This window comes from Cuculus canorus, chromosome 3 (genome assembly GCF_017976375.1).
Source record: "Cuculus canorus isolate bCucCan1 chromosome 3, bCucCan1.pri, whole genome shotgun sequence".
In the NCBI taxonomy this organism is placed as follows: domain Eukaryota; kingdom Metazoa; phylum Chordata; class Aves; order Cuculiformes; family Cuculidae; genus Cuculus; species Cuculus canorus.
This window is the reverse complement of record NC_071403.1, coordinates 90,172,646-90,196,948: the sequence shown is the minus strand read 5'-3', so window position 1 is coordinate 90,196,948 and position 24,303 is coordinate 90,172,646. Positions and strand designations below refer to the sequence as shown.

Here is a 24,303-nt window from a genome sequence, read left to right as displayed (position 1 = left end):
TCAATAAAACATGTTAATGCTTATTTTAACAACTGCAGTGGATGACAGAGGTACTATTCAAAGACGCACATCAAAATTCCTAGAAGCTACTGGCAACGGTTAAGAAAATAGATTTTCCAAGCATTACAGCTTTTTCCGGTAGATTGAATATGCAGTTTAGACACAGTTTGCTGTCAGTCTACATGTATTTTTTCATAAATAACCATGAGATGAGAGACAAGGCCATTTATGAGAGGTGGCTGTAACAGGAGAGGGTGTGATTTTCATACAGATTCTTTTTAAAGGCATCAGGTTGTTTCTTTGAAGCTGACCAATGGCACCATTATGGCTATGTTCTACATAACAGCTGTCATCTCAGTGCATGCTATGAGTCAGCTCACAACCATGCCCCTCACAATTCTGTAGACTGTGGCCTTACACTTGTCCAGGAGCCCATATTTTACCAAGACCTCTCCTGCCTTAAAGACCACGGGCTACTAAACAGCTGCCTCTGGCTACTCTTCCCATACCTCACATGCCACTTTCACACAGACCACTGTAGAGGGTTGCTCCCTTCACTGGTATCTCCTGAGCACGGTCCTCCCAGGCCCTGCTGATTCCTGTTGTGGCACGTCCCTTCTTGCACGCCTGTCCTGGCAAAGGAGCCTCATACCCACCCACCTGCTAGCATAAACAGTTACTTGCAGTTTTTATACATGTTGAATGGTGCATGATTCTATGTAGTAAGTGCATTTGTGAGCCACATAAATATTTGACTATGTTTGAACGAAGTCCATGTATTTGTAAGATTTAAATGATGAAGGCATCCTGAAACAGAATTTATCTATCTCCACCTTGAAGACAATGAGGGAACAGGTAATGACTCCAGTGGAGAAGTCACCACACTGAAATGTACACACTTGATTTAACTAACACTTATCATATCTGTTGGTTTTAATAGCTTTGTTGACGAAAAATAGATCCACAAAAAGAACAAGTTATATCTTCAATATATTTGGTGAAATAAACAGTCCATGCTGCTTGGATGTATTTTGACCAAAAGTTACACTTCTGATATTCAAATTAATTGTGTCTCTAACTCCTAGAAAGAGAAAAAAGTTATTTGATGTCCTAATTATTTAAATCCAAATGCAATTGAAAAAAAAAAAAAACAATTAAAAAAAATTGGTTTATGCCATAATAGTATGAATTATCTCAAAGTAAACTTCTACTGTGTCTTTAAACTTATGCACTCCATGTGTATTTGATATTCCTACTTGAATCATGCACATGCCATAAAATACAATTCTTTAAAACTCCTGATTAGCAGGAGCAGTAGGACTGGAGATTCATTATATTTTCCTAGTAAAATATTGCAGAAAGGACTACCAAGTAGGCAGTTTAATAAATAGTTACAAACTGCTTATTTATATGGGATGTTGTTTCTAATCTCTGCATCAATTTATAACTAGTTAAAAGGAGAAATGCATTATCTTGTTTTCTTCAGATTTCTTTATGTCCCTTTCAATACACACGTGCGCACACACAGCTTCTCACACTATAAACTTAACTGACAAACAGGGATTATGAATGGGATGGATAGGAAACTGAAGTATGTATCAAATAAGCCACAGTGAAATGGACTCAAGTCTTGGGTATTTTGTCCTGACACACACAGACATGGTACATGGACAAGTGAGAACAACTGACAATGGTGAACTGCTTTAAGAAAACTGACTTACCTTCTTGTAGGCACACAGGTTTATCACTTGGTTTCCAGCTCAGAGAGCCATTAAAGTGTCTCACACAAAGTCTTTTTGAAGTACCATTAAGTCTGTATCCTTCTTGGCAATGGAACCGGACCACCACACTTTCAAAGAAAACACCTGCACTGGGTGTCTTGTATCCATGTTCAGGAGCTCCAGGATCAGCACAAGCATGTAGGTCATCAAACCCTATGCCAAACAAAGATACAATCAAACTATGTTCATTTACTTCACTTGCAGCTGTAGTCATGCTTTTTTATTAGAATTATATTTCTATTTGCGGTTTTTCGATTTGATGCTTAATCTTTGTGGGGGCCTCATACCTTCTGCTAGTGACCACTAGCAACCCTACACTTGGCTACTGGGTACTCCAAATTCAGGAGAGGACTGACTTCCAGCTACAAGAAGAAATACTCAGGTGTCAGAAATACTCCCCTCTTGTCATACAGCTACTGAGGAAGCAAAGTCAATCACACTCCTCGGTAGCTAACCTGGATAAAAGTAAAGCACTTGACCCAATCTACCAGAGGCGATTGCATAGTAACATATCTGTAATTACTCTTGGAGACTAAGGGATTTTGGAGGACTGTTACAGTTACTGTAAAGTATAATAGTTTGTCAGAAGCAGAGAGGAAGAGGAAATAAAGATAAGGGCATGAAACCTGCCATCTAAAGACATAGTAACTAAAGCAGAAGATGAGCTGCTAGGTACAGGGAGATTTTGAGGTAGGAGGGAGTTCTACTGACGTGACACTGCAACACTGGATGTATGTGATCCCTCTATCACATTGGCCTGGTGGCCCTACCAAATCCTTAAAATGCTGGTATGGGAGTGCTGTCCTACTGCAGTGACACCAGGAAGGAATTTGTGAAGCCCTTTACTTCCACAAAATTAACTGTAAAATAACAAGCAAAAATCCAGCAGTTGCAATCATAAATGTGACTGTTATCACATTATTTAACTAATTTTGATGTAATTTGCATAAACTGAATAAACTTTGCATAAACTTTTTTTTTTTTTTTTTTACTGCAAAGCAACAAAGGTTTAGCACAGCACTGAACAAATACTGAATACTGAAAGAGCAAACAGCTTTGCAACAGGAACAGCAGGGGGGCAATTAATGCCAGTGGGAGGTATACCTTGAAAATCTGAAAATCATCATGTTGTAGCTTTAATGTTTTGATTTTAAAAGAATAGTATCAGAAAGCCTCAGCTATTTGCTGCATAATAAGGATGAAGTGCTTCTGCAGTACAGTCAGAGACAAGGAAGATATTACAGTAGAAGACTTTTCAAAATAAACCTCCATTTCCTGAGACCAAATCATTCCCTCCCCTGAAGGGCTCAGTGCGATGCTGTGGCAGCCATACAGAGAGCACTGAAGGTGATAAACGGCTCTTGCATTTGAAAGCTGAATTTCTCCCTTCAGATCCCTGTTTGAAGGCTGCTAGTGGAGAACACAAGAAGCCAAGCCACTGTGTTTTATGTCCAATTACCTGCTCCTGCTAGTAGAGGCAGGGCATATCATCGGGTTAACAGAGAGGATGGCTTTCCCCTGACTCCACACGGGGATCCCCTGATTTTATGTGGCTCCATGTCACTGTGCTGAACTCACCAATCAGGCTATAATTTCCAGGAGGTGACCTGACACCCAGGGTACAGCCTGAATACCTAACATGCCATGCGTGCTAGAGAAACCCATCACCTACACCCAGCCTCTGCCCCCCTGCAGTGCTTTGATATCTGGGGCGCTTCACCTAAGGAGATTTCACTGTTGTTCCCTCTCTTTGCACTGTAGCAGCAGAAGAGCAGCAGAGCATCTGCTCTTACGCGGTTTTACTCCCCTGTCCAGTGAAGTTTATCACAAAAACCAGTGCAGCAGTCAACTCAAACAAATCTCTGAATTTCATGACCGCTTATTTGCCACATGGCTCAAGACCTGCAGTGCAAATGGCCCAAGACACTCTCATTTGCTAGCGTGATGAGCAAGAAGAAATACAGTCATTATGTTCATGGGATTACATACTGTAGGCAATACTTAATAACAGAGAGGGCTGTCCATTTTAACTGGAGATGAAAAAGAAACTTCTTACGCTTGAAGCAGCAAACCCACATCCTTCAATAAGTCAGTGATGATCTTAATTATCTTTCATTATGCCGAGGGATAACATGACATTTAGCTCAATTTTTTACTTTGGTAATCTCAGAATTTGCAGTCAGGCAAGGAATACCATAACCCAGCTTGAAATATATGTCCTTCTCTTAGCATCACCAGGGAATAGTACACAACTCTCTACTACTATGTTTCTGCAACAACAGAAAAAAGAAAGGTTCTGAGGTCACATACAATTTGACTGGTAAAAAAGCGAGGTATGCTCATTTCTCAGGTTTCATGCAAATATGCAAAGTTAGAGATTTTGGGACCATCAGCACAAAAAACAACATACAAAGCAAGAATGTTATTCTCCCTGGTGCAGCCTCATTCCGGGACTTTGCTGCCACTTTTCTGGTGACCTTTCACAAGGAAAGAGTTTCATTCCTCCCAGGGATGATTTTGCAACAGGTTGATCTCTTAGGTTTTTTTTCTCAAGTGTTGTTTGTGAGGAGACAAAACTATCCCCGAGGTGAATTCCCAAGAAGGAACTAGTACACAAATGGAAAAACTGAATTAAGTACTCTCTGCCTTCTACAAAACCAGTAGCCAGCTGTTATTCAGCTACTGAATAAGAGATGACACGGGGAATCAGCAAAGGATTACTGCTTCCTTGCAGCATTTCCATTGCTTGTTCCTGAAGCAAGGAAGAAGGAAAAAGCCTCAGGGAACAGACAGGCAGATAAACTCTCATGGTAAACTCTCATGGTAAGACTAAAAAGGCAAAGCAAACAAAGCCTCAGCCCCAACTTCTCTCCACAGTTATCAACAACAGACTCTGCCCAAATCTTGGTCCTACTTAAATCAGTGGAAGTCACTTGTGTAGTAATCTTTTTGAAGATGTGTACGAGTAACAAAGCAGTGAAGTCAGCAGTGCATCACCTCTGCCTGCACTTTGGATGAGGAAGAGGCAAGAACGTGTGTGAGGGAGGAACAGCAAGGCTGGCTGCTGTACTAAGGATCTCCCTGCAAACAGAGGGCAACACAGATGTTTTGAAGGGGCCATTACAATCTGCAGAAGTCGGGAAGTGCCCTGATTTTTGTCAGGGTTGCTCCTCTCTTGCACAAGAGGTGTGCCAATTATTTCAATAACTTATTTAGCTGAGAGCTGCTTTTCAATTTAAGTATAAAACTTCTGGTACAATATTCAAGAACAACAATGCTGCAAACTTCCCTAAGAATTGCCGTCTTCCAGTGGTCCTTAATGAGATTAGACTTGGAGCCTTTACACATAGTGTCTTTTCATATGGTGTCATTTACTTAAACTCCACCCTATCTTGTCAAAAATGAGTAAACATACGTCTCAAAACACAGCTTGGAACATTAAGTCTTTCCCCCCTCCCAACTCTCGGATTTTAGTTTCTTTCGTTTTCAAAACTATGCATTTAAGAGCAGCTACTAAAAGTTGTGACGCAGCATTTTTACAATGTCAGGAGTAATCTCACGTAATGTAGATGGGACAACTTTTGTCCCTTTAGAACCCAAACAGCCAAAGCAGTCTTCATCCAAAGCCATCAGATAAGTCTTTGGAAAGAGCCATAAAGTTTAAATAAATGGGAAAGCCAGTCTTCTGGTTATAATAGAAAGGTATTGCCGTGCAGGAAAGAGTATGTCAAATAAGATAAAAAATAACTTAGAACTACAATGGATTCTGTTTCTTTATAAACCCTTTAATGAGTCTTTAAGGAAAAGAATAAAATTTTACTTTGACTACTGGACATTTTCTCATGGTTGCAAAGAATGAACACTAGCACCTAATAGTAAAAACTATATAAAACACTTTTGCCAAATAAAGTAGTAAATTTTCATGTTACCTTTATAGTAAAAAATTAGTAAGGTCAGCAGACATCATCACAATTAACACTGCATCACAAGCAACAACTTTATGGGATGCTATTGTATGGCTTTAAATTTCTAAAGCAAAGACTACATAATTACTGCTGAAACCGACTGTTTCAGTAATAAAACCAGCTAAATACTCAATCTAATTTAAAGATTTTCTGTTTCACAGCAACTTTTAGGGGATATTGTGTAAAATATAATGCAAACTAATACCTTCTGGTGAGGTTCATGAGTACTTAAGATCATCATTACCAGTAAAATATGCACTTGATACAGAACATAATTTGGTTGCTGTATTTATAATATTTCTACTGATGAACCAACAAGAGTTCATCATAAAATAGTAATGCTGTTAACCTGGATAAAACAGAAGCAGTTTATATGAGTGCCTATTTTACCAAAGTTACTTGGTATTGTCAGTCAGATAAAAATTATGGAAAAATCAGTCAGAAGGTGAAAAAGTAAGCAACGCCTTTCTTGTGGTGTAAAATGAATCATTATAATTCATTTGGGCAGACTGTATTCCTATGATTCTGTGTTATACATTCTCAAACATATAATTATCTACCTTGTCCCCGACGAAAAGCTTGAAAAATCAGAAGCCAGGGGAAAATTACATATTTGGAATGACAAGGAATCATGATAGACACAACTGAACTTCAGACATGCCAGAAAAAAGGCAGGAGGAAGAATCCCCCAGCTCTTTCCATCATTCTCTTATTTCTCTACACCTTTTTTCTCAGTTTTCTCTTTTATTTTCCTTGTTTCCTTCTTACTCTCACTTCCATATCTTACAGTTCCTTGTAAATTCATGTTGCTGGTGAGGTGATTTCTAATCTAGATGGACTTTGCCTCCAAAACTGCTATACAGCATTTCATTGGCACACTGCTGATGCATGTTAGCTCAGAAATGTCTGAAGGAGACAGGAGGAGAAGGAGACATATAATGTGTAATGATATTAAAGACATAGAGTATTTTCAGTATTCGTCTTCAGTATGATGAAGAATGGGCTTCTCATACAGGAACACCTGTATTTGGGTTCACTAAATCAGCATGTCCTTTCTATCTTATTCAGGGTAGAGGGAGGCAGAGGTTCACAGGTTGTGGCAGGACTAGACTGCCTGCATACACATTTTATAAGGAGTCTGTAAACAATGCAGAAGCAGGTTATCTTAGGCCAGCTCTTAGTATAAAAGCCACATTAGAACTAAAGCAGAAGGGCCACAAGGGCATCCATCCTTGTCTTGTACAAAGGAAAAGTAATTTTCATCTCTATAAGAGTTTCTGCTCCGTTTCTGTGAAAGCCACACAGGCACAGCATTTTGTGCCTTTGGCTGTTTATGCTTCCTCACTACTGATGACATTAATTGAACTATCTACATACCCCTGTAACACAAAAAGGAAGGATGTGCTTCGATTAGAATCTAGACTTGGAAGTGAAATGAAATTATAAACCTGTGATTTCATTAGTGAAATGCCTGCTAAAATCAAAAGTCTCTTTAATCCCTTAAGGGTCACTAATGCCTAAGCTTCCCTGAGACTTCAGCAGCTTTGTAAATCCCTGCCCTGTTTAAAATGTGAATCACAACCTCTTTTGCTATCCTTGCAGAACACACTCCCAGCGCTGTTGGATATCCTTCCTCACTCAGCTAAGCCTTATCCAGGGCAGCCTAACAAGCCACTGGAAGAAAGAGAAAAGTTCAAATTATTTTGTAGGAGACACAGAACAGCAAATAAGACCTGCAGAGGATGGGTAATTTGCTTAAGCCACAAGCTGATCTGTAAAATCAAGAACATCATCAGGCTTCATTGTCCTTCATATAACCCAAGAATGTCATAACAGAAAAACAAGAAAATCAGTGTATAATGCAGTTCATGAGCACCAAAACCACCTATATGCAACAAAAAATGAACATGCAAGACCTGCACAAAGAACAACAGGCCCCAAGAGGCAACTGATAATTCAAAAAGCTGAAAAGGCCGTCTTATTTGCAGTTCTGAATTTTTCTTATCTTTCCATTTCACATCCTCTTCTCCCATAACCCTGGCCTTCCACCTGTGTTCTCCATCCTCCTTCACCCCAAATCACTCCAAGACAACTCACCACCTGCCCTTGCACCCCCCTATTAAGAACTCTACCCTCCAAAATCTTGCCCACCATCACACTCACCACCTCTTTTTCTCATCCTCTCAATGCACAGTTGGAAAGGAGCAGTCGCTCTGAGATGCTCCAAAGAGTGATGGTTAGCTCAACCTTAGAATCACTACGCAAGTACAGCAAGTCCCTGGGCACTTCCATGCTAAATCAAATTGACTTCTCCCTGGAAAGCCTAAAGATTGCTGCTTCCTCCAGAGTCGGCACAGGCAAGGGAATGTGAGGAGCTGTGAGAAGGACAAAGTGCCCATGGAGGTCAAAAGGGGTCTTTTAGGAGCCACACTGGAGCTGCTTCTGCCTGGAAACCTCACAAGAATGTGGGAAAAGCGGCAGTCAGCAGGGCAGGTTTGAGGGCCCTGCATAGATGTTTTCAGATGTAATAACAGCATCTTCATTTCAGAGGTCATGGCTCCAGTAGTTACTCCAATTACCATTCACACTCAGGGATGACTGTCTGCCCCAGTCAGTGCTTAACCAATGTCAGACAGCATGGAAGAAGCTGAATTTTCTACCCATGAGAGGGTGATCACCATTTTTAATTTTGAATGTGAACTTTGATACAGGATTCTTTTATTGCTTTGACATTAGGCTAATGTATGAGCAAACCCCGCTTGAAATTGCTGGAAAAGTAGTACAGTGTAGAATTCAGTCAGCAGAGCACTTCAGTAAACCCACAGAAAACTAGAAAGATGCACTTGTTTCTCCTTGAAAATTAGTTTCTTCTAATTAACTTCTGAAACAGCATAGGCTTGTCCCTTTAATCATAAATTATCACAATTAATATAGCTATGTTATCTCTGTAAATAAGCCATTCCATTTATAATGCAAGAATCACTTATTGCTTCCAACCTTTTGTAATCCAACAATTCTAACTGCTAGTTTATCACACAAGAAAGCCCACAACCTCCTCCCAGTTCCTAAACATTTAAACTAGATATTTAGTTTTCAAACAAAGCCATTGAAACTGATAACACTTGCGTGCCGAGGCCTAAAGTAAGGCCAATTGAAATCAAGCATCAGGCAGAAATAAATAAAAACCTGAAGCCAGAGTTTGTTCAGCTTTCAGCAAAAATAAGGTGAATGATTTCTTCATTTCCATTTATTCAGCTATTTTAGTTTAATGACTAATATTCAAGCTGCAAACTCTACCAGGAATTTAAATAGCGTAAACCTATTTTTTTTCCATTCTGTGAAAAAGAATCAGATAAGAATGAATGTCTTCCTCAATTTTCTTGTTATAGCTAATATTTCACCTTTCTAAGTTCATTTTCAACATAAAAAGTGCTTAAATCCGCCTGCTTTATGTATTTATTATACTTAAGATAATTTTAACTACTTTAAAATGGCTCTTCTTTAAAATAGTAGTTCCATGCTTCTTATCTGAATCCTGTGTATCTACAAATTCTAATTGCAGACAAATACGCTTCGACATAGATTGTTTCAAAAACTCATCTAATTAAAAAGAAAAATGAAACAACATCTTTTACCTCGATAAAAACAAGGACGCAGTGAGTGCACATTAGCTCTATATATGATTCAACAAATGGGCACATACCTAATACATCGTCCTATTTCCTATGCTGATAAGACACTGTATTAAAGATGATATTTGCCAACATGTGCTTGTTGACTGGTGACCCACACAAATAAGGAATTAAATATGCACAAATACAAAATATAAAATATGACTATAGCAGCTATACCAAGATTTCCTTTTTACAGTTTTAAATGAATAAATGAGCTCAGTACTGTGATTTAAATCAACCCACCCTACTTATATTTTCAACCTCACATGTAACATTTTATACATTATTTGTCTAAGGATTTCATTAGAATTGCATTACTGTTGATTTGGGAATCCAGCCTTAGGTTACTAAACTAGATTAATGACAGCACAGAAAGCTACTAATAAAAAAGTGTCAAATAAAGTAAAACTATAGTCTCATAATTTCAAGAGTGTTATGGGCCTGCTGTATTTTTAAAAAGCAGTGTCTGAGTATTGTTGTTTATTTGTACCATATTTTCAGCACTCTAGAAAAAAATAATTACTATTACCAAGAGTTAGTTTAAACATTTTTAGTCTAGACAGACATCCCTTAGGAAATAGAGCAAAAAATCATAAAAAATTAATCATGAGCTAATTACTATAGTAATCTTTCTTCTAGACTAATAGCATATAATATGATTCATCACAGCAAATCCACAGTAATGAAATGTCACACTGTTCAGCAGAGATCCCTGTTTCTATAAAATGCAGGAATCTCATACTCAGAGGTATGAGTTGGGGAATTGATATTTATGCTCTAAGTTTTTTTGGTTTTCAGCTGTACTATAGAAATTGATTCTATGCTTTCCCAAGAACAGGCAGAATTGGATATGGGGGGTGATTAGGGTTAATATGTGACTATTAGAATATTAAACTTCTAAATGAAGTGCACACTAGAGAAGACTGAGAGAGCTAAAAAGTAGGTACTTAAAGCAGGATAGCAGAGAGACACTGTTTCCATCTTTTGCACTTGGTTCCTTACTATGAATCTTCTGATGCTTCGGGATACTCTGACAGCTCTTATGCCCTACAGTGGTTTTTCTCTATATGCACCTACCCATAAAACCATGACCTTTTCTCTTAGATGGGGACCTCATCACAGCCATCAGTTTTTTATTCACTTTTTCCTCTGTGCATGTTTTGCTCCTTGGTACTTATTTGGTTAGCCTTGCAAAGTAGGGGCATTATTTACCTACAGGTCTAGAAGATGTAAAAGAAGACAGGCGGTTTTGCTGGTTTACCAGGTATTTTCCACATGACAACAGCCATTGTGCCTTTCACATCTGCTTCAGATCACACTGCAAAGCACTTCTACTCAAATAAAGCTTTTTCAAAAAAAGCAGGTAATATCTCCTGGAATAAAATACCCTGATTGATTTTCGTCCTAATCTGAACCCAAAGAGAGCTTCTGATTTCCTTCTACATTGAAAAGTGACTTTATGTTCCTATGTTTTGCTAGTACTGTTAGCATTAAACATAGGTTTTAGTCTGCTATTTCCCTCCATGAGAATGCATTCACTGAAGAAAAATGAAACAAAGTTGACTTCTTGTTTTCCAAGAATGAGACAAACCCACAAAACTATAGAGAAAGGAATCAGGAATCCAGCTGGGCACAGACAGTGGAGCATTGTCATGATACCAAAACATTTGTTACTTAAATTATTCATTCTGAATGCTCGGTCCTATGAGTTATTCTGTCTGTGCTGAAAAGACTGGAAGAAATGGTAGTAGGTTAAGATGATGCAGAAGCGTACTTTTTCCCCCTTCTTTTTGACTAATTGTGTTCAATTTAATTCCTCAGTATAAGGTATCCCACTCCCCCATCCCCACCCCCAAGTTTGTTCCAGACTGTGTTTAAACAGCTGGTTAGGAGCAGCAGATAACACATAGCAGCAGATAAATCCAGTTGTGGGGCTGTCTCCACTAAAAATCCTCATGTGCCCATTTCTCTGGTGCAGTTCTATTTGAGGACTTCCCAATGGCTGGAAAGCAATGACAGGCTGTTCGCAGCATCAGAACAAGCAACTCAAGGAGCCAAGTCACAGAAAAGCCAGTGAGCCAGATGGAAACATTTATAATTAAAACATTGTAGCACTTCAGAACCATCATATGTAATCTAAAAAAACAGACAAATCCAGCAAAATGTCACTGACAAATTTCACTGGCACACTCTCAATTTTTGTGGCATCATGAAGAAACCATCAATGTGTAGAGCCCTCTCTGGCTCAGTATTTCCCCTTTCAACACAATCTGCTTCCTCTCTAGCCAGTTTCCTATCAATTCTGCAATTCTTCTGTTAATCCAGATCTTCACATATACCTTCCCCAGTGTCAGTTTATGCAAGATTATGTTGTCCGAGAAGATTAACAGACTAGTCTGACACAACCTTTCTTTAATACATCTGAGCTTTATTTTACACCATACCTCCAAGACTTCTACTCTCTCGATCTTAAAAAAAATCTGAAATCTTGTGAATTATTGAAGTGAGAGAACTAAGTTCCTGACTGCCCAGATCACTACTGGAAGTTGCTCTCTTTCAGTTATGGATGTGGCAGTGAACTTTTGTAGAAGAGGGGGAAGATGAGGGAGGAAGAGAAACCAAAGAAACTGGAGCAGGAACAGCCAGAGCGACGTAGCAAATGTAGTGACATACAAAACTATTTCATCCTGGAAGCTGACTGACAGCTGTTTGGATACCACTACAACATAACAGAGGAGGAAATGGGAACAAGAAACAAAGCCCAACAGGGTACCCAGTAGGCTAAAACAGGGAGCTGGAGGGGGACTAGAGGGAAAAGAGGAGGAAACCCTGTGGAGGCAGTAGAGCTAAGAGGGTGGGCAGTGCCTGATACAAGAACAGGGCATCAGTTCCAGGAAGGTGTATGGCAGGGCAGCTTGGGGGCTAGCAATATATGCTGAGAGCCTTCCCAGAGGTTAATGGCCTATTCTTTTGGACCAGAAGAACCTGATCTACTTTTTTTTCTGCTGACACCACTAAAAACTACAAAGTCTGTAATGTAGTCTGCATTGACATCAGTGAAGTTGAGACCATCAGACAAAATCTAATACGCTTTATTAGAATACATACACATTACTATTAGTTGAAGGATTGAGGGTTCTGACATTCATGTGTATGTAATGCTGAGCTACCTAATGCTCAAAATATTTTCATAGAAGCCAATCTGTAAATCACATATACTGGTTAGATATACAGACTATGGGCTTCTATTCTTCAGGAAGTATTCACATCCCTAGCTATCATGAAAACAGATTCTCATCACTTTGAAGCACTAGAGGAAGAATAAGTTGTTATTAATTTTTTATGGTACTGTAAGTTGATTAGCTGGGAGCTAGGAAAAGTCTAGAACTAGCAAAATGATGGTCCTTTGTTCTTATTCAAGGGAAAAGAGCTTTAACAACATAAACAAGCAATTTATTTAAAACCTTTTTTTTGTAGTAGTTATTAATTTGAAGATTTTTGCAGCTTCTCTTTCCCCAGAGTGTAAAATGGTTCTTTTCAGAGTGACAGCTGCAGCAAACCAAGTTAAAATAAAAAGCAGGCAGTACACAGATCCATACATATGTTTTGCTAGAAACAGGCAGCATATCCAGATTTATACATGTGTCAGTCCCTTAGGATGTCATAATTGTGTTTGTTCTTTTAATAACTTTAGGCTCCAGTGATCAGAATAAAAATTGTATGCTGAAGTTAATGCTTCATCCCTAGTTCACCTCACTACTCTGAATTATATAGTAAGCAGACTTAAATAAATGCAGGAGTCTGGCTTCCTTCTTACACCATAGACTCCAGTCATGGACATAATAGGTTGCCTGATTTAATTCAGGGTCTCTGCTTTCAAATCATACTTTATTTTTACAAAATATTTGGCTCGGCCATTTCCGTGTAGTAATAAACTGCACAGATTTTCAAGCCCGCCTTCCAGTGTTTGGTGAACTGCGGTCTCCACCAATAACCCCATCTTCTTGGAAGATCTTGGACACATGTTGTAGACCCATCTCCTGCTTCTCCGAACTGGGTTGCCATTCATCCCCTGGCTATGTCTGGAGCTGTTGATGGACCCCACTGCCAGCACGCAGCTCTGCTGATATCCTGTGGGACTGCCAGATCGTCAGTGAGAACACAGCCATGCTGGGGTCACCCTTGGCTCCTGGCTGGTCCTCCTCTGTTGAACAGTCCTGCTCCTGCTGCTCCCTGATGCTTCAGCCAGGTCACACATAACCCCCTTCATTGCTCTCCTCAAGACAAGAATATATCCCTATTCTTGGTTCTTTTTGAGCCCTACCTTTCTTCTGCATTCTCCCTGCAATACACTTCTAGCTGCTTTATTTTTTTCTCAGGCTTGAATTTATCATTTTATGCCCCCTCCCTGTCCACTCATTTTTCTCCATTCATATTCTGTTGTCTTTTAAACTCCTTTTCAAAGCCTCACTTACTTCATTTATCCTTTGCCAGGCCCAGCTTCTTTCCACTTTAACAGTTGTTCTCCATGAGGTCTTTGAGCTATAAAACCCAAAGACAAGAAAGCATCTTCCCACACTTCGTGGTCCCTTACATAGTCTGCCCTAACTGTGGCCTGAAAATTTTCATCTTTTAATTAGTTTTTTGTGTTCCTGAAAAAAAACACCATCACCTTCTGGAATTTCTTCACCTGCCATTAATTTTTTCGTGAACAGGTTGCTGTACCTAAAACCAGAGTCCTCCATTGATCTGATCTGTCTTATTGTTAAGAAACACTTGCTCCCAGTATGAAAAGAAGTATCTGTGCTCCTAATTTATGACTCAAACCACATCGCAGCCCATGTGCTGCACACCGAAGACACATCAATGATCATAGATCAGGCAGAAGTGACCTCCACAGGTAGCTACAAGTTCCCACACTGAGATATCGCTACATGGTGTGAAGCATATGGCTTGACCTAAAGATCTTTCCCACTCACAAAGCATGCCTGTACTCCATGCATTTAGACCTACTGCTCTCGTAAAATGAGGTGTCTTGTGCCCTATTAGGATCATGTTGAAACTTGGCATAGTTAGAGGAATAACTTCATATTGTAATGAAAGGCTAAAGGACAAACATACAGTAGTATAAAGGGATAAATGCCAACCTCGTGTTCAGTAGCTGTCTTAACATGAGACAGGCAGTTCCCCCTTTAGCCCAGATATTACTCAGCCATTAAGAGAAGGACTAATGCCATTTAAGATTCCTTGTCAAAGTGGTCTCCCAGAGGAGCAGTGTGAATATTTTGTTATGCTAGGATTATGCTTGATATACTGGGAAAGGGTCCAGAGGAGGGCTACGAAGATGATGGGAGGGCTGGAGCACCTTCCCTATGAGGACAGGCTGAAAGAGTTGAGCTTGTTCAGCCTGGAGAAGAGAAGGCTCAGAGGAGATCTTATAGCGACCTTTCAGTACCTGAAGGGGGCCTACAGGAAAGCTGGAGAGGGGCTATTCATAAAAGCTTGTGGTGATAGGACGAGGGGGAACGTGTATAAACTGGAGAGGGGTAGATTTAGACTGGGTGTTAGGAAGAATTTCTTCACCATGAGAGTGGTGAGACACTGGAACAGGTTGCCCAGGTAAGTTGTGGATGCCCCATCCCTGGAGGTGTTCAAGGCCAGGTTGGACGTGGCCTTGGGCTGCCTGATTCAGTGGGATGTCCCTGCCCGTGGCAGGGGGGTTGGAACTAGATGACCTTTAAGGTCCCTTCCAACCCTAACTATTCTATGATTCTATGACAGTAAGCACAACTCTCCATACTCCATGTACCACTCACAAAGGAGCTGTGATGAAGGACAGAGCCTAGATACCAGATGCGCAGATATACTTTCACACACACAAACATACTCTGAGCTTTAGCTTCAATCGAAACAGAGAGTTGAAGTATACTTCTAGGGACTTCACTCTTATTTGTGGCTAGCTAATTACCTTATACTGCAAGCTTAAACTAAACTTCTTAAACTCAGTTGAAAAGGGAGTTTCTCTGAAAAAAATGCCAACTGGCAATGTTATCAATTGCACCTGATAAATAAATATAGAAGTTACTAATGGGAACCAAGTGATGAGGTTTGGGGCACAACAGACTCCATCTCTGTTTCAGGAAACCTCTATACATTACAATTCTAATTGAGAAAAAAAAGTCGAGTTGAAGCAGTTTCCCATGCTAAGTGAGATAACAGGTCTAATTTTTTAGATAATCTAAAATAGAGGCTGTGTTTTCACTCAACAGATGTCATGTCCTGTTGCTATCTCAGCATACTGCTGAATAGCAACAGCATACAAATATGCTAAATTTAAGCTCATATTTTGCTGTAGATCCTTCAGCTGTCCCTGCAAGAAATTACCTTTTCCCTCTTCAGTATGAATCTACCTTGCTGCTCCTGTACAACAGCTGTGCTATGATTATTATTGTTTCCTTTTGTTTGGGTTTTCAATCTTACAGAGTATTCTGCTTTTTTTCCATCTTTTTTTTAAAAAAATAAAACCCAATTAAGTTAACATAGCCACCAGGGGGAGCCTCTGATATCATTCTAAAGAAAAAGTTATTGAAAGTGATAGAGAAATTGATGAAAAAAATTACAGTGGAGAAATTGAGTTCCAAGAAGCAGCAGCTTTGCCTTAAGACCAAATTCTATTTCAGTGTAAGGTTTTGTAAAAAGATGTAATTTATGGCATAACTGGTTCCTTTCAATATAACAAGCACGCAGGAGAAGGACAAGAATCATACTGGGATAAGAACAACTTTGATTAACAATTGCCTCATCTAAAAAATGCAGCGACTCTTCAGTCTCACTGAGTAACTAGAAGCAATTCAGATTACTCAAGAGAGCCAGCCTTTTGCAGTCAGATATTAATATCACTAAGGTGGTAGAATAGTATCAAATTTTCACTACCTAGACATAAACATTTTAACAGACTTCGCAAAAGAAAACATTTGTCCAGCTCTGTTCAATGTCTTTATCAATGACCTGGATGAAGGCATTGAGTGCACCCTCAGCAAGTTTGCAGATGACACTAAGCTGGGAGGAAGTGTCGACCTGCTGGAGGGTAGGGAGGCTCTGCAAAGGGATCTGAACAGGCTGGACTGCTGGGCCGAGACCAATGGGATGAGGTTTAACAAGACCAAATGCCGGGTCCTGCACTTGGGGCACAACAACCCTATGCAGCGCTACAGACTGGGGGAAGAATGGCTGGAGAGCTGCACAGAAGAGAAGGACCTGGGGGTGCTGGTTGACAGCCGACTGAACATGAGCCAGCAGTGTGCCCAGGTGGCCAAGAAGGCCAATGGCATCTTGGCTTGTATCAGAAATGGGGTCACCAGCAGGTCCAGGGAGGTTATTCTCCCTCTGTACTCGGCACTGGTGAGACCGCACCTCGAATACTGTGTTCAGTTCTGGGCCCCTCACCACAAGAAGGATGTTGAGGCTCTGGAGCGTGTCCAGAGAAGAGCAACAAAGCTGGTGAGGGGGCTGGAGAACAAGTCTTATGAGGAGCGGCTGAGAGAGCTGGGGTTGTTTAGCCTGGAGAAGAGGAGGCTGAGGGGAGACCTTATTACTCTCTACAACTACCTGAAAGGAGGTTGTGGAGAGGAGGGAGCTGGCCTCTTCTCCCAAGTGACAGGGGACAGGACTAGAGGGAATGGCCTGAAGCTCCGTCAGGGGAGGTTCAGGTTGGATATCAGAAAAAAATTCTTCACAGTAAGAGTCATTGGGTACTGGAACAGGCTGCCCAGGGAGGTGGTCGAGTCGCCTTCCCTGGAGGTGTTTAAGGAACGGGTGGATGAAGTACTTAGGGACATGGTTTAGGGAGTGTTAGGAACGGTTGGACTCGATGATCCAATGGGTCCTTTCCAACCTTGTGTGATTCTGTGATTCTGTGATTCAGCTTGTTTCCTATTTATGAAGTCTGCCTGTACACAAGTTTTATATGCATCACGGCTGCCTCGCTGAGTGGATGGATGAAAGCAGAGTTCCTTCAGAAAAGAAAACAGAGCTTTCTCAGACCTCTCAACATCTTGCACAACCCCCCTCAAGATCCCTAGACAGTTGACCTTCAAAATGGCATTAAAAATATGAAAAATTAAAAATCCACTACTACAGAGTACCATCTGTGTTTTATAACCTACTCCTTTTCTTCGCTCTTCAGAAGAAATCTGCCTTAAAGTATATATTGCTCAAAGGATGAAAAAGGATATAGTATGTTTCTTTCTGGTATCTCCAAGAGTACAGTTATTGAAATATTCATCACTTGTTCTACTCTCTGAACTACTTCTGAATTGCTTATGCCATTTTTAAGAAGACGCTTGCCATACAAAGACTTTATATGTTGTTATTCTTAACTGTCACCCCTTCTCACCAAGAAATTTTGCCAGAGGGGCTTTACTTCACAATGGCAAGAACTTATGATTCAGTTTACTTGGTCTGGAACTCGGATGTGTCCCTTTATCTTACTAATGGAGGAAAACGTTGCAAAGCAAACACCAGACTGATTGCTAGATGATATGTGGTCCCTGTCATACTCTCTCAAGATGTTTCTCTTGTATGCTACAGGACTTAAGCTCTGGATTTTTCTTTTCCATATCTGAAGTAAACGTCCTACAGGCACCCATAGTGGTGACACTGATCATTTGAAGCAACCTTTCTTCCACATACCTGAAATAACTCTACAGAGGCATCCTGGGTGAAAATAAGTAATAGTCTTGGGAAAGATCACAAATTTCTATAATGGCCTCAGATGCAAGAAGACTGGAAGAATGGCCATATGAGCAAGCCTAACTTCAGCATTTTGTAACCTGAGGGTTTTTGCAGTCCAATGTCCTTTCAACCTCTTCTAGTATGTCTTTAACTGAGTATTACTTTAAGAAGGCAAACTAATCCTATCCTTCACGTGGCTCTGCTGTGACCAACACACTTTTGGGCAAAAGCGTAGCTCCTGCCTCTGACTCAAGCCAGAAACTCCTTCCCTTCGGTTACAAAGGGGAGACTACACTTTCATCCTGCAACCTGAAGCTTCAAATACATGGGGCAGGATAACATGCAGCATAGGAATACTGAGATACTTTCACAAACCTTTTGAGCCTTTGCATACTCTGACAATTAATTAATGCAAAAAGTAATAAAATGCGCACAATTATGTGTTTAAAAAATCTTGTTCTAACAGTTCTCAACTACACAGCCGCTCATCACACCTAATATAATCATGGTTATACAACCAGCTCCAGCACAAGGCACTTGGTATAAAAACAACATTTCTATTAGCATTCTGTCTCCAGCTTTCCCAGCTGGCTGACAGCAGACCATTTCCCAAGATGTTCCAAGAAAGCTCCCTGCAAAGCTTTCTCATGTATCTTAATAATAATTCATAACATTTCTATTGCACCTTTTACTTTGACTCCCACTGACATAGTCAGCTGTGACTTTCAGCTGTGATTGCCTGCAGGACACACCAAGGCAGTATTTCAAGGGAAAATAAACATATTTTGCTAAACCAATTAAGATAATCATAAAAAATGGACCGCCATGCTGCAACATAAAGTCTTCCTCACGAAATATGCTGTATCGTTTCTACTACAATTATGAACTCAAAAATGTCCATTTAATGGCATACTGACCAGAAGATTCAATCAACTGGGAGTCTAACCTAACAAGGTTGCAGGAGTTAAAAGTTTGCAAAGATATTGTACTTGGAACCAGGGTTAAATCTAGTCAAACTAGAAACATTTTTTGAAAAGCACCTTTCCTCTTCCTCTCATCATTAGTCTCTTTACTGACCTTGTTCACCTTTTGATATATATATGGATCAGCAAGAAACAATTTGAAGTTTTATACAGAAAATGAAGCTACCAGGAAATGCACGTCAGAACAAAGAAAATAATCCAGATCAACTTAATGCAAAAAAAAAAAAAAAAATAAATAAAGGAGAAAATGAGATAAAATCACTTTGCAGGTTTGTTCCTGCCATTCCCCTCACCCAGTTTCAAGTGCAAGTACAGCCAGCAATCATATGCCAACCTAAATTAGCCTACATCTGGTAGAATATATACAAGGCCAAAACCAGTGAGTAAGCATCAGTAAATATGGTCTGAAGTACATAAAAAGGATTTTCCTTTGGGCATGGATGTAAAATGCTAGAAAGCAGAATAATAGTACGCTTAGTCAAGCAGGATTGCAAATTTCTTCCATGGCCCTAGCAGCACCTCTCCACCAACAAGCAGGTAATTTCTACAACCAAACACAGTTCAACTTCCAAGATGTCAACCCAAATGGGCATGGACCATGTGTGATGCAGACACCTGAGCAATTGAAAAATCAATTTTATATTTGTGAGGTCATTTAATAGCTACTTAGGTGGCAGCGATCTTTTGTCGCTGTTGAACTAAAGTCACTGAATCAGAAGTTTAAAATACAGCTGTTAGTTTATCCCTCCGTCCAAATTCAAGGTTTTAAGGCCATCGTAGCTTTTAAGTAAGCAACTGCTTACTTTTAAGATGCTGCCAATAGAGCATTGATTTTATTGCTACACAACAAAAATGTTGTCTCTACATGTTCAGAATCAGATATGGGAAGAAATGGCTCAAAATACATAAGTGTCTACGAGATCAGTCGTTTTGCGTCTTACTTCTTAAAATCATTCAATTCATTTCTATGTCGTATACACCTTCCATACTTCAGAGACCTTTGATCCTATCTGTGCAATGGAAGAGAAGTACATCTAGGATTGATCGTTAAACAACACCTAACTGTAATAGCCAACATATTCCAATAAAAGCCAGTTCATATGACCTTCTGCATCTTTGTTTTAACCAAGCCCAGGAACACTCCTGCTACACCATCTGTTCCTATAAAGAAAGCAGCAATACAAGGACGTCAGAGAATGTGAACTATGCCTTACCAGTTTGGTCCTACTTGCGCCAAGGAAGCATACGGTCATGTTGTGTGTACATAAAAACACCAATAAGACAAATTCTTCTTAATTTCAGCAAAGAATAGTAGCCAGACCATATTAAAAACAATTATGTCAGTCATAAGAGCAATAACAGTGATGATAATAGTAATAACAGACCACAAATGCACTGCATGGTTAATGTCTCAACATTTTTTTATATTCTAATGATCATTCCCTTTACTTACATTGCACAAAAGGCCTTTTAACTCTGTACTGAAAGAGTTGCTAAATTGTTTCACCTTCATCAAGCACTACATTCATTCTGCATAGACAAGCCATGAAAGAAAGTGGAGAAAAGATAGTTTACGTGCTGCCAGAATTAAGTATTTTTAGGCCATATATTCAAGCTGGAATTATGCAGTCTCTTGAACACGAGCAAAAATGCCCACAGAAGTGTAACAGACAGAAATCTTGTTAAATACACTAAAAAATTCAAATAGCAAGTCTTCTTTATGTTAGGAACATACATCAGCCTTCCACTCAACTTGCCACAAGTCCATGTGCTTTGGCCATGACCTGTACATCCTATTCAGTCACTCCACAACTATATAATGTCTGTATAACGCACTGTGTCTCACACACTTCCTGTGTCCTTGATATGACTGATAGACAAGTCTGATAGGGAGGCTTCCTGTGTATTGATATGCAGTATATCACATAATAACAGAATTGTTGAGATTGTAAGGGACCTTCTGATCATCCAGTCCAATGCCCCAGCTCAAGCAGGAGCAGCTAGAACAGACTGCCCTGGACTGTGTCCAGTCAGGTTTTAAATATGTCCACAGATGGTGATTTCACCACCTCCCTGGAGAACAAGTGCTCAATCACTCTCACAGTGGAAAAGTGTTTCCTGATGTTTAGAGAGAACCTCTTGTGTTTCAGTTTTTGCCCATTGCCTCTTGTGCTGCCACCAGGCACCACTGAAAAGAGCCTGGCTGTCTTCTTGGCCCTCTCCCTTCAGGTTATTTTTATTCATCAATAAGATCTCCTCTGAGCTTTCTCCAGGCTGAGCAGTCTCAGCTTACTCAGCTTCTCCTCACATGAAACACACCTAGTCTCTCTCTCTTGCTACTGTAGCCCAGATGCTATTGACCTTCTTTGCTGCAAGGGCAAATTGATGGCTCATGGTCAGCTTGTTGCCCAGCAGGATCCCAAGCTCCTTCTCTACAGAGCCACTTTCCATTGAGTTGGCCCCAAGCTGACCAGATGGGTTTGTAAATGTCTGCAAATGAACTCCTCTTTAAAATTCATGCCTACAGAGCCACTTTCCATTGAGTTGGCCTCAAGCTGACCAGACGGGTTTGTAAATGTCTGCAAATGAACTCCTCTTTAAAATTCATGCCTGCATAACGTAAAGATTGGATGTAGATGTGCAAATAGCAAAAAAAGGTACTTGCACCTGGTCCAGTCAATGAAATTTGTTACAGCTGACTATAAAGTGTTGATGAGTCAAACACGAGACTTAAAAGCACACAGCTCAGCTTGCACCACACTGACTTAAAGCATTCCTCTCAGACATTCATGTAAAGTCAGAACAGAGAGCTAGTCTTCTGCTTTGAAAACATCTCCCTGGTGTAGTCTGATAATATTCAATTCTCTTCTGTACAACAAGAGAAGATAAATTTCCAGTGAACACTGGGAGGTTTTATGTCTCCTATGAAACACAACTGATCCTCTACTCTGTACATCCATCGTTTCAAACACACAGATGAAACTTGCACAGAGCTATCTTGATTCCCAGGTCTGGCCAAAGAAGAGTGAATCCTTGAAAACAAAAATATTTTAAAGAATTTGCTACATTGTTAAGATTGCTTTCAATCAAAGGCAAGTGATAGGTAGTCTGTTGCAGTCTGGAGTGTCTTCTGGATTCTTCACTTGACATCCACATGGCTTTTGTAATTATAAATACTTCTCCCACTGTTAAGTCACTTATGACTTGAAGTCATAGCCAACACACACTACATCTTTCTCATCTTCTGGCTCAACTACCATGACGACAGTATACATGGAGACAGACAAGGAAGCTATAACAGAATTTATAACTAAGGGAAAGAAAACCACATTCCCAAAGACCCAGCACGCCACATCTGATCAGGACCCAAAATAAAATTTATCTTCCAAATCTTAAAGAAAGAAAGTTCTGCCCTCTCCTGCAACTGCCCCTTTATGGCCACAGGAGCTGCAATCTCTCAGTATTCGTAAGACCAGGATGCCAAAGACAAGTTTCAAACTTGTCGCAACTTGTAACTACAACAGCTGCAGGTGGCCAAATATTACTTCTGCAGAACTCTTTTGTATGGAATATGATTGAAATCTCAAAACTTACTGTTACCAGAATGAAACAAAAGGCTCATGTCACCTTCCAGCTTGTTCTGTAGAAGTTTTCTCAATGAGAAGTGGAAAAAGCATCAAGAAATCAGCTATGTTGCACTCTTAATGCACTACAGCGGAAAGCGGGTATATATATGACCAGTTATTGCTTTTTTTTTTTCACAGAAGGCTCTAGTATTGGACATGTTTACAGATTAGACAGATGCACAAGGGCAAACAGAGGTTAAAACTGTGAAAGTCAAAGTGCATGGTTCACATTACTTCTGCAGTTCTCTCAAAGCAAAATTCTACTGAAAATCAGTCAGATTTTTTCATAAGAAAAATGAACGCAGGATTGATTGCGATTACCTCAATGCATTTCAAAGGCTGTATCTAGAACAAGACTAGACTGGAAGCTACAAGTGATCAGGTCCTCCTTCCAGGAGATTTAGAAGACAGTGACATAGAGAGGGTTTGTCTTCAAGAGGTGCTCAAAACAAAGAATAGCTTGAGTCTTAAGTTTTGACGAAGCTTCTAAAGAAAAATGTACTTTATTTCAGATATTTAACAATTTAAATCTCTAACTTCAATGTGCCATCAACTCCAGACCCATTACACACAGCAGAAGTTCCCAGAGTCAGAAATAGAACAGAAAGAAACCAGATGTGTGAATGATCATTCACAAAACAAAAATGTTGTACAAAATACATACAGGACATTAAGGAAATTGAGGCAGGAGACCAGCTCCACTAATTTTTTCAGCCTACACAGACATATGCCCAAAGAATGAAACTATCATCCTCTTCATGTGACATCCATTCTGTATGATTGTAATTTTGAAACAGTCAGACCTTTTGCCTAAGTAGCATTCACAGTTGCCAGTGATAACACATCACTGAAAAATCATATATCCATTTCAAAACTAAATACAAATACAACTTGGCAACAATTATATCACTTATTTATTCCTGCAGATTTTAAGCATGAAGCCACAGCTTTCCACCCTTGAAATAAACTCCACTGCAGGAGGGATATGGGTGGGGCTCTCACCATGCTGTCCCAGTGAACCAAGGTGAACCAAGGCATCTCAGCTGCTTTTGTATGACAAGTGCAACATGCAGTGGAATTGCAGTGGCTCAGCTCAGATGAGATACACTACGGACAGGCATTGCCTTTATTTCACACAGCAGCTTTCCAATGTTGTCATACAAGCTGCAGAAGACAACAAAGCCAATTCTACGGCTATTAATTCTAAGGGTACCTGTAGGCACAAGCAGTGCCTGAAGAAGCCATGTGGCAAGGCTACAGCAGTGAAAGTATCCGTGAGCAAGAGTGGTGACCACTTCAGATTGAGAGGAATGCTTTCCTGCACATGCAGAAGACACACTCACTTAGTCACTGAGTAAGGGAGAGGTATTCATCCTGAACAATCAGTCTTAGGAACCGTCACCTGCTCTAGTGGTGTGGATAGGAGATCCGTGCTTAAATAAATAAAACTTGTTTAAGCAGTCACTGCCTCCAGCGAACATTTGAGTATAGAAGTACATGAAGAACTGAAAAATGAGTAGGTAGAATACAATATTCGATTG

General features: G+C 40.0%; 1 protein-coding gene across 4 annotated transcripts in view; it reads right to left on the bottom strand.

Annotated features, from left to right (window-relative positions):
- The window catches only part of SUSD4 (sushi domain containing 4), a 73,960-nt gene that overhangs the window by 28,799 nt on the left and 20,858 nt on the right, over positions 1-24,303 (bottom strand). For all 4 annotated transcript variants that reach the window (XM_054063693.1, XM_054063695.1, XM_054063694.1 and 1 more), the window contains one exon: positions 1,722-1,934. In XM_054063693.1, coding sequence (XP_053919668.1) covers positions 1,722-1,934 — 213 coding nt within the window. The remainder of the gene's footprint in view (positions 1-1,721; positions 1,935-24,303) is intronic.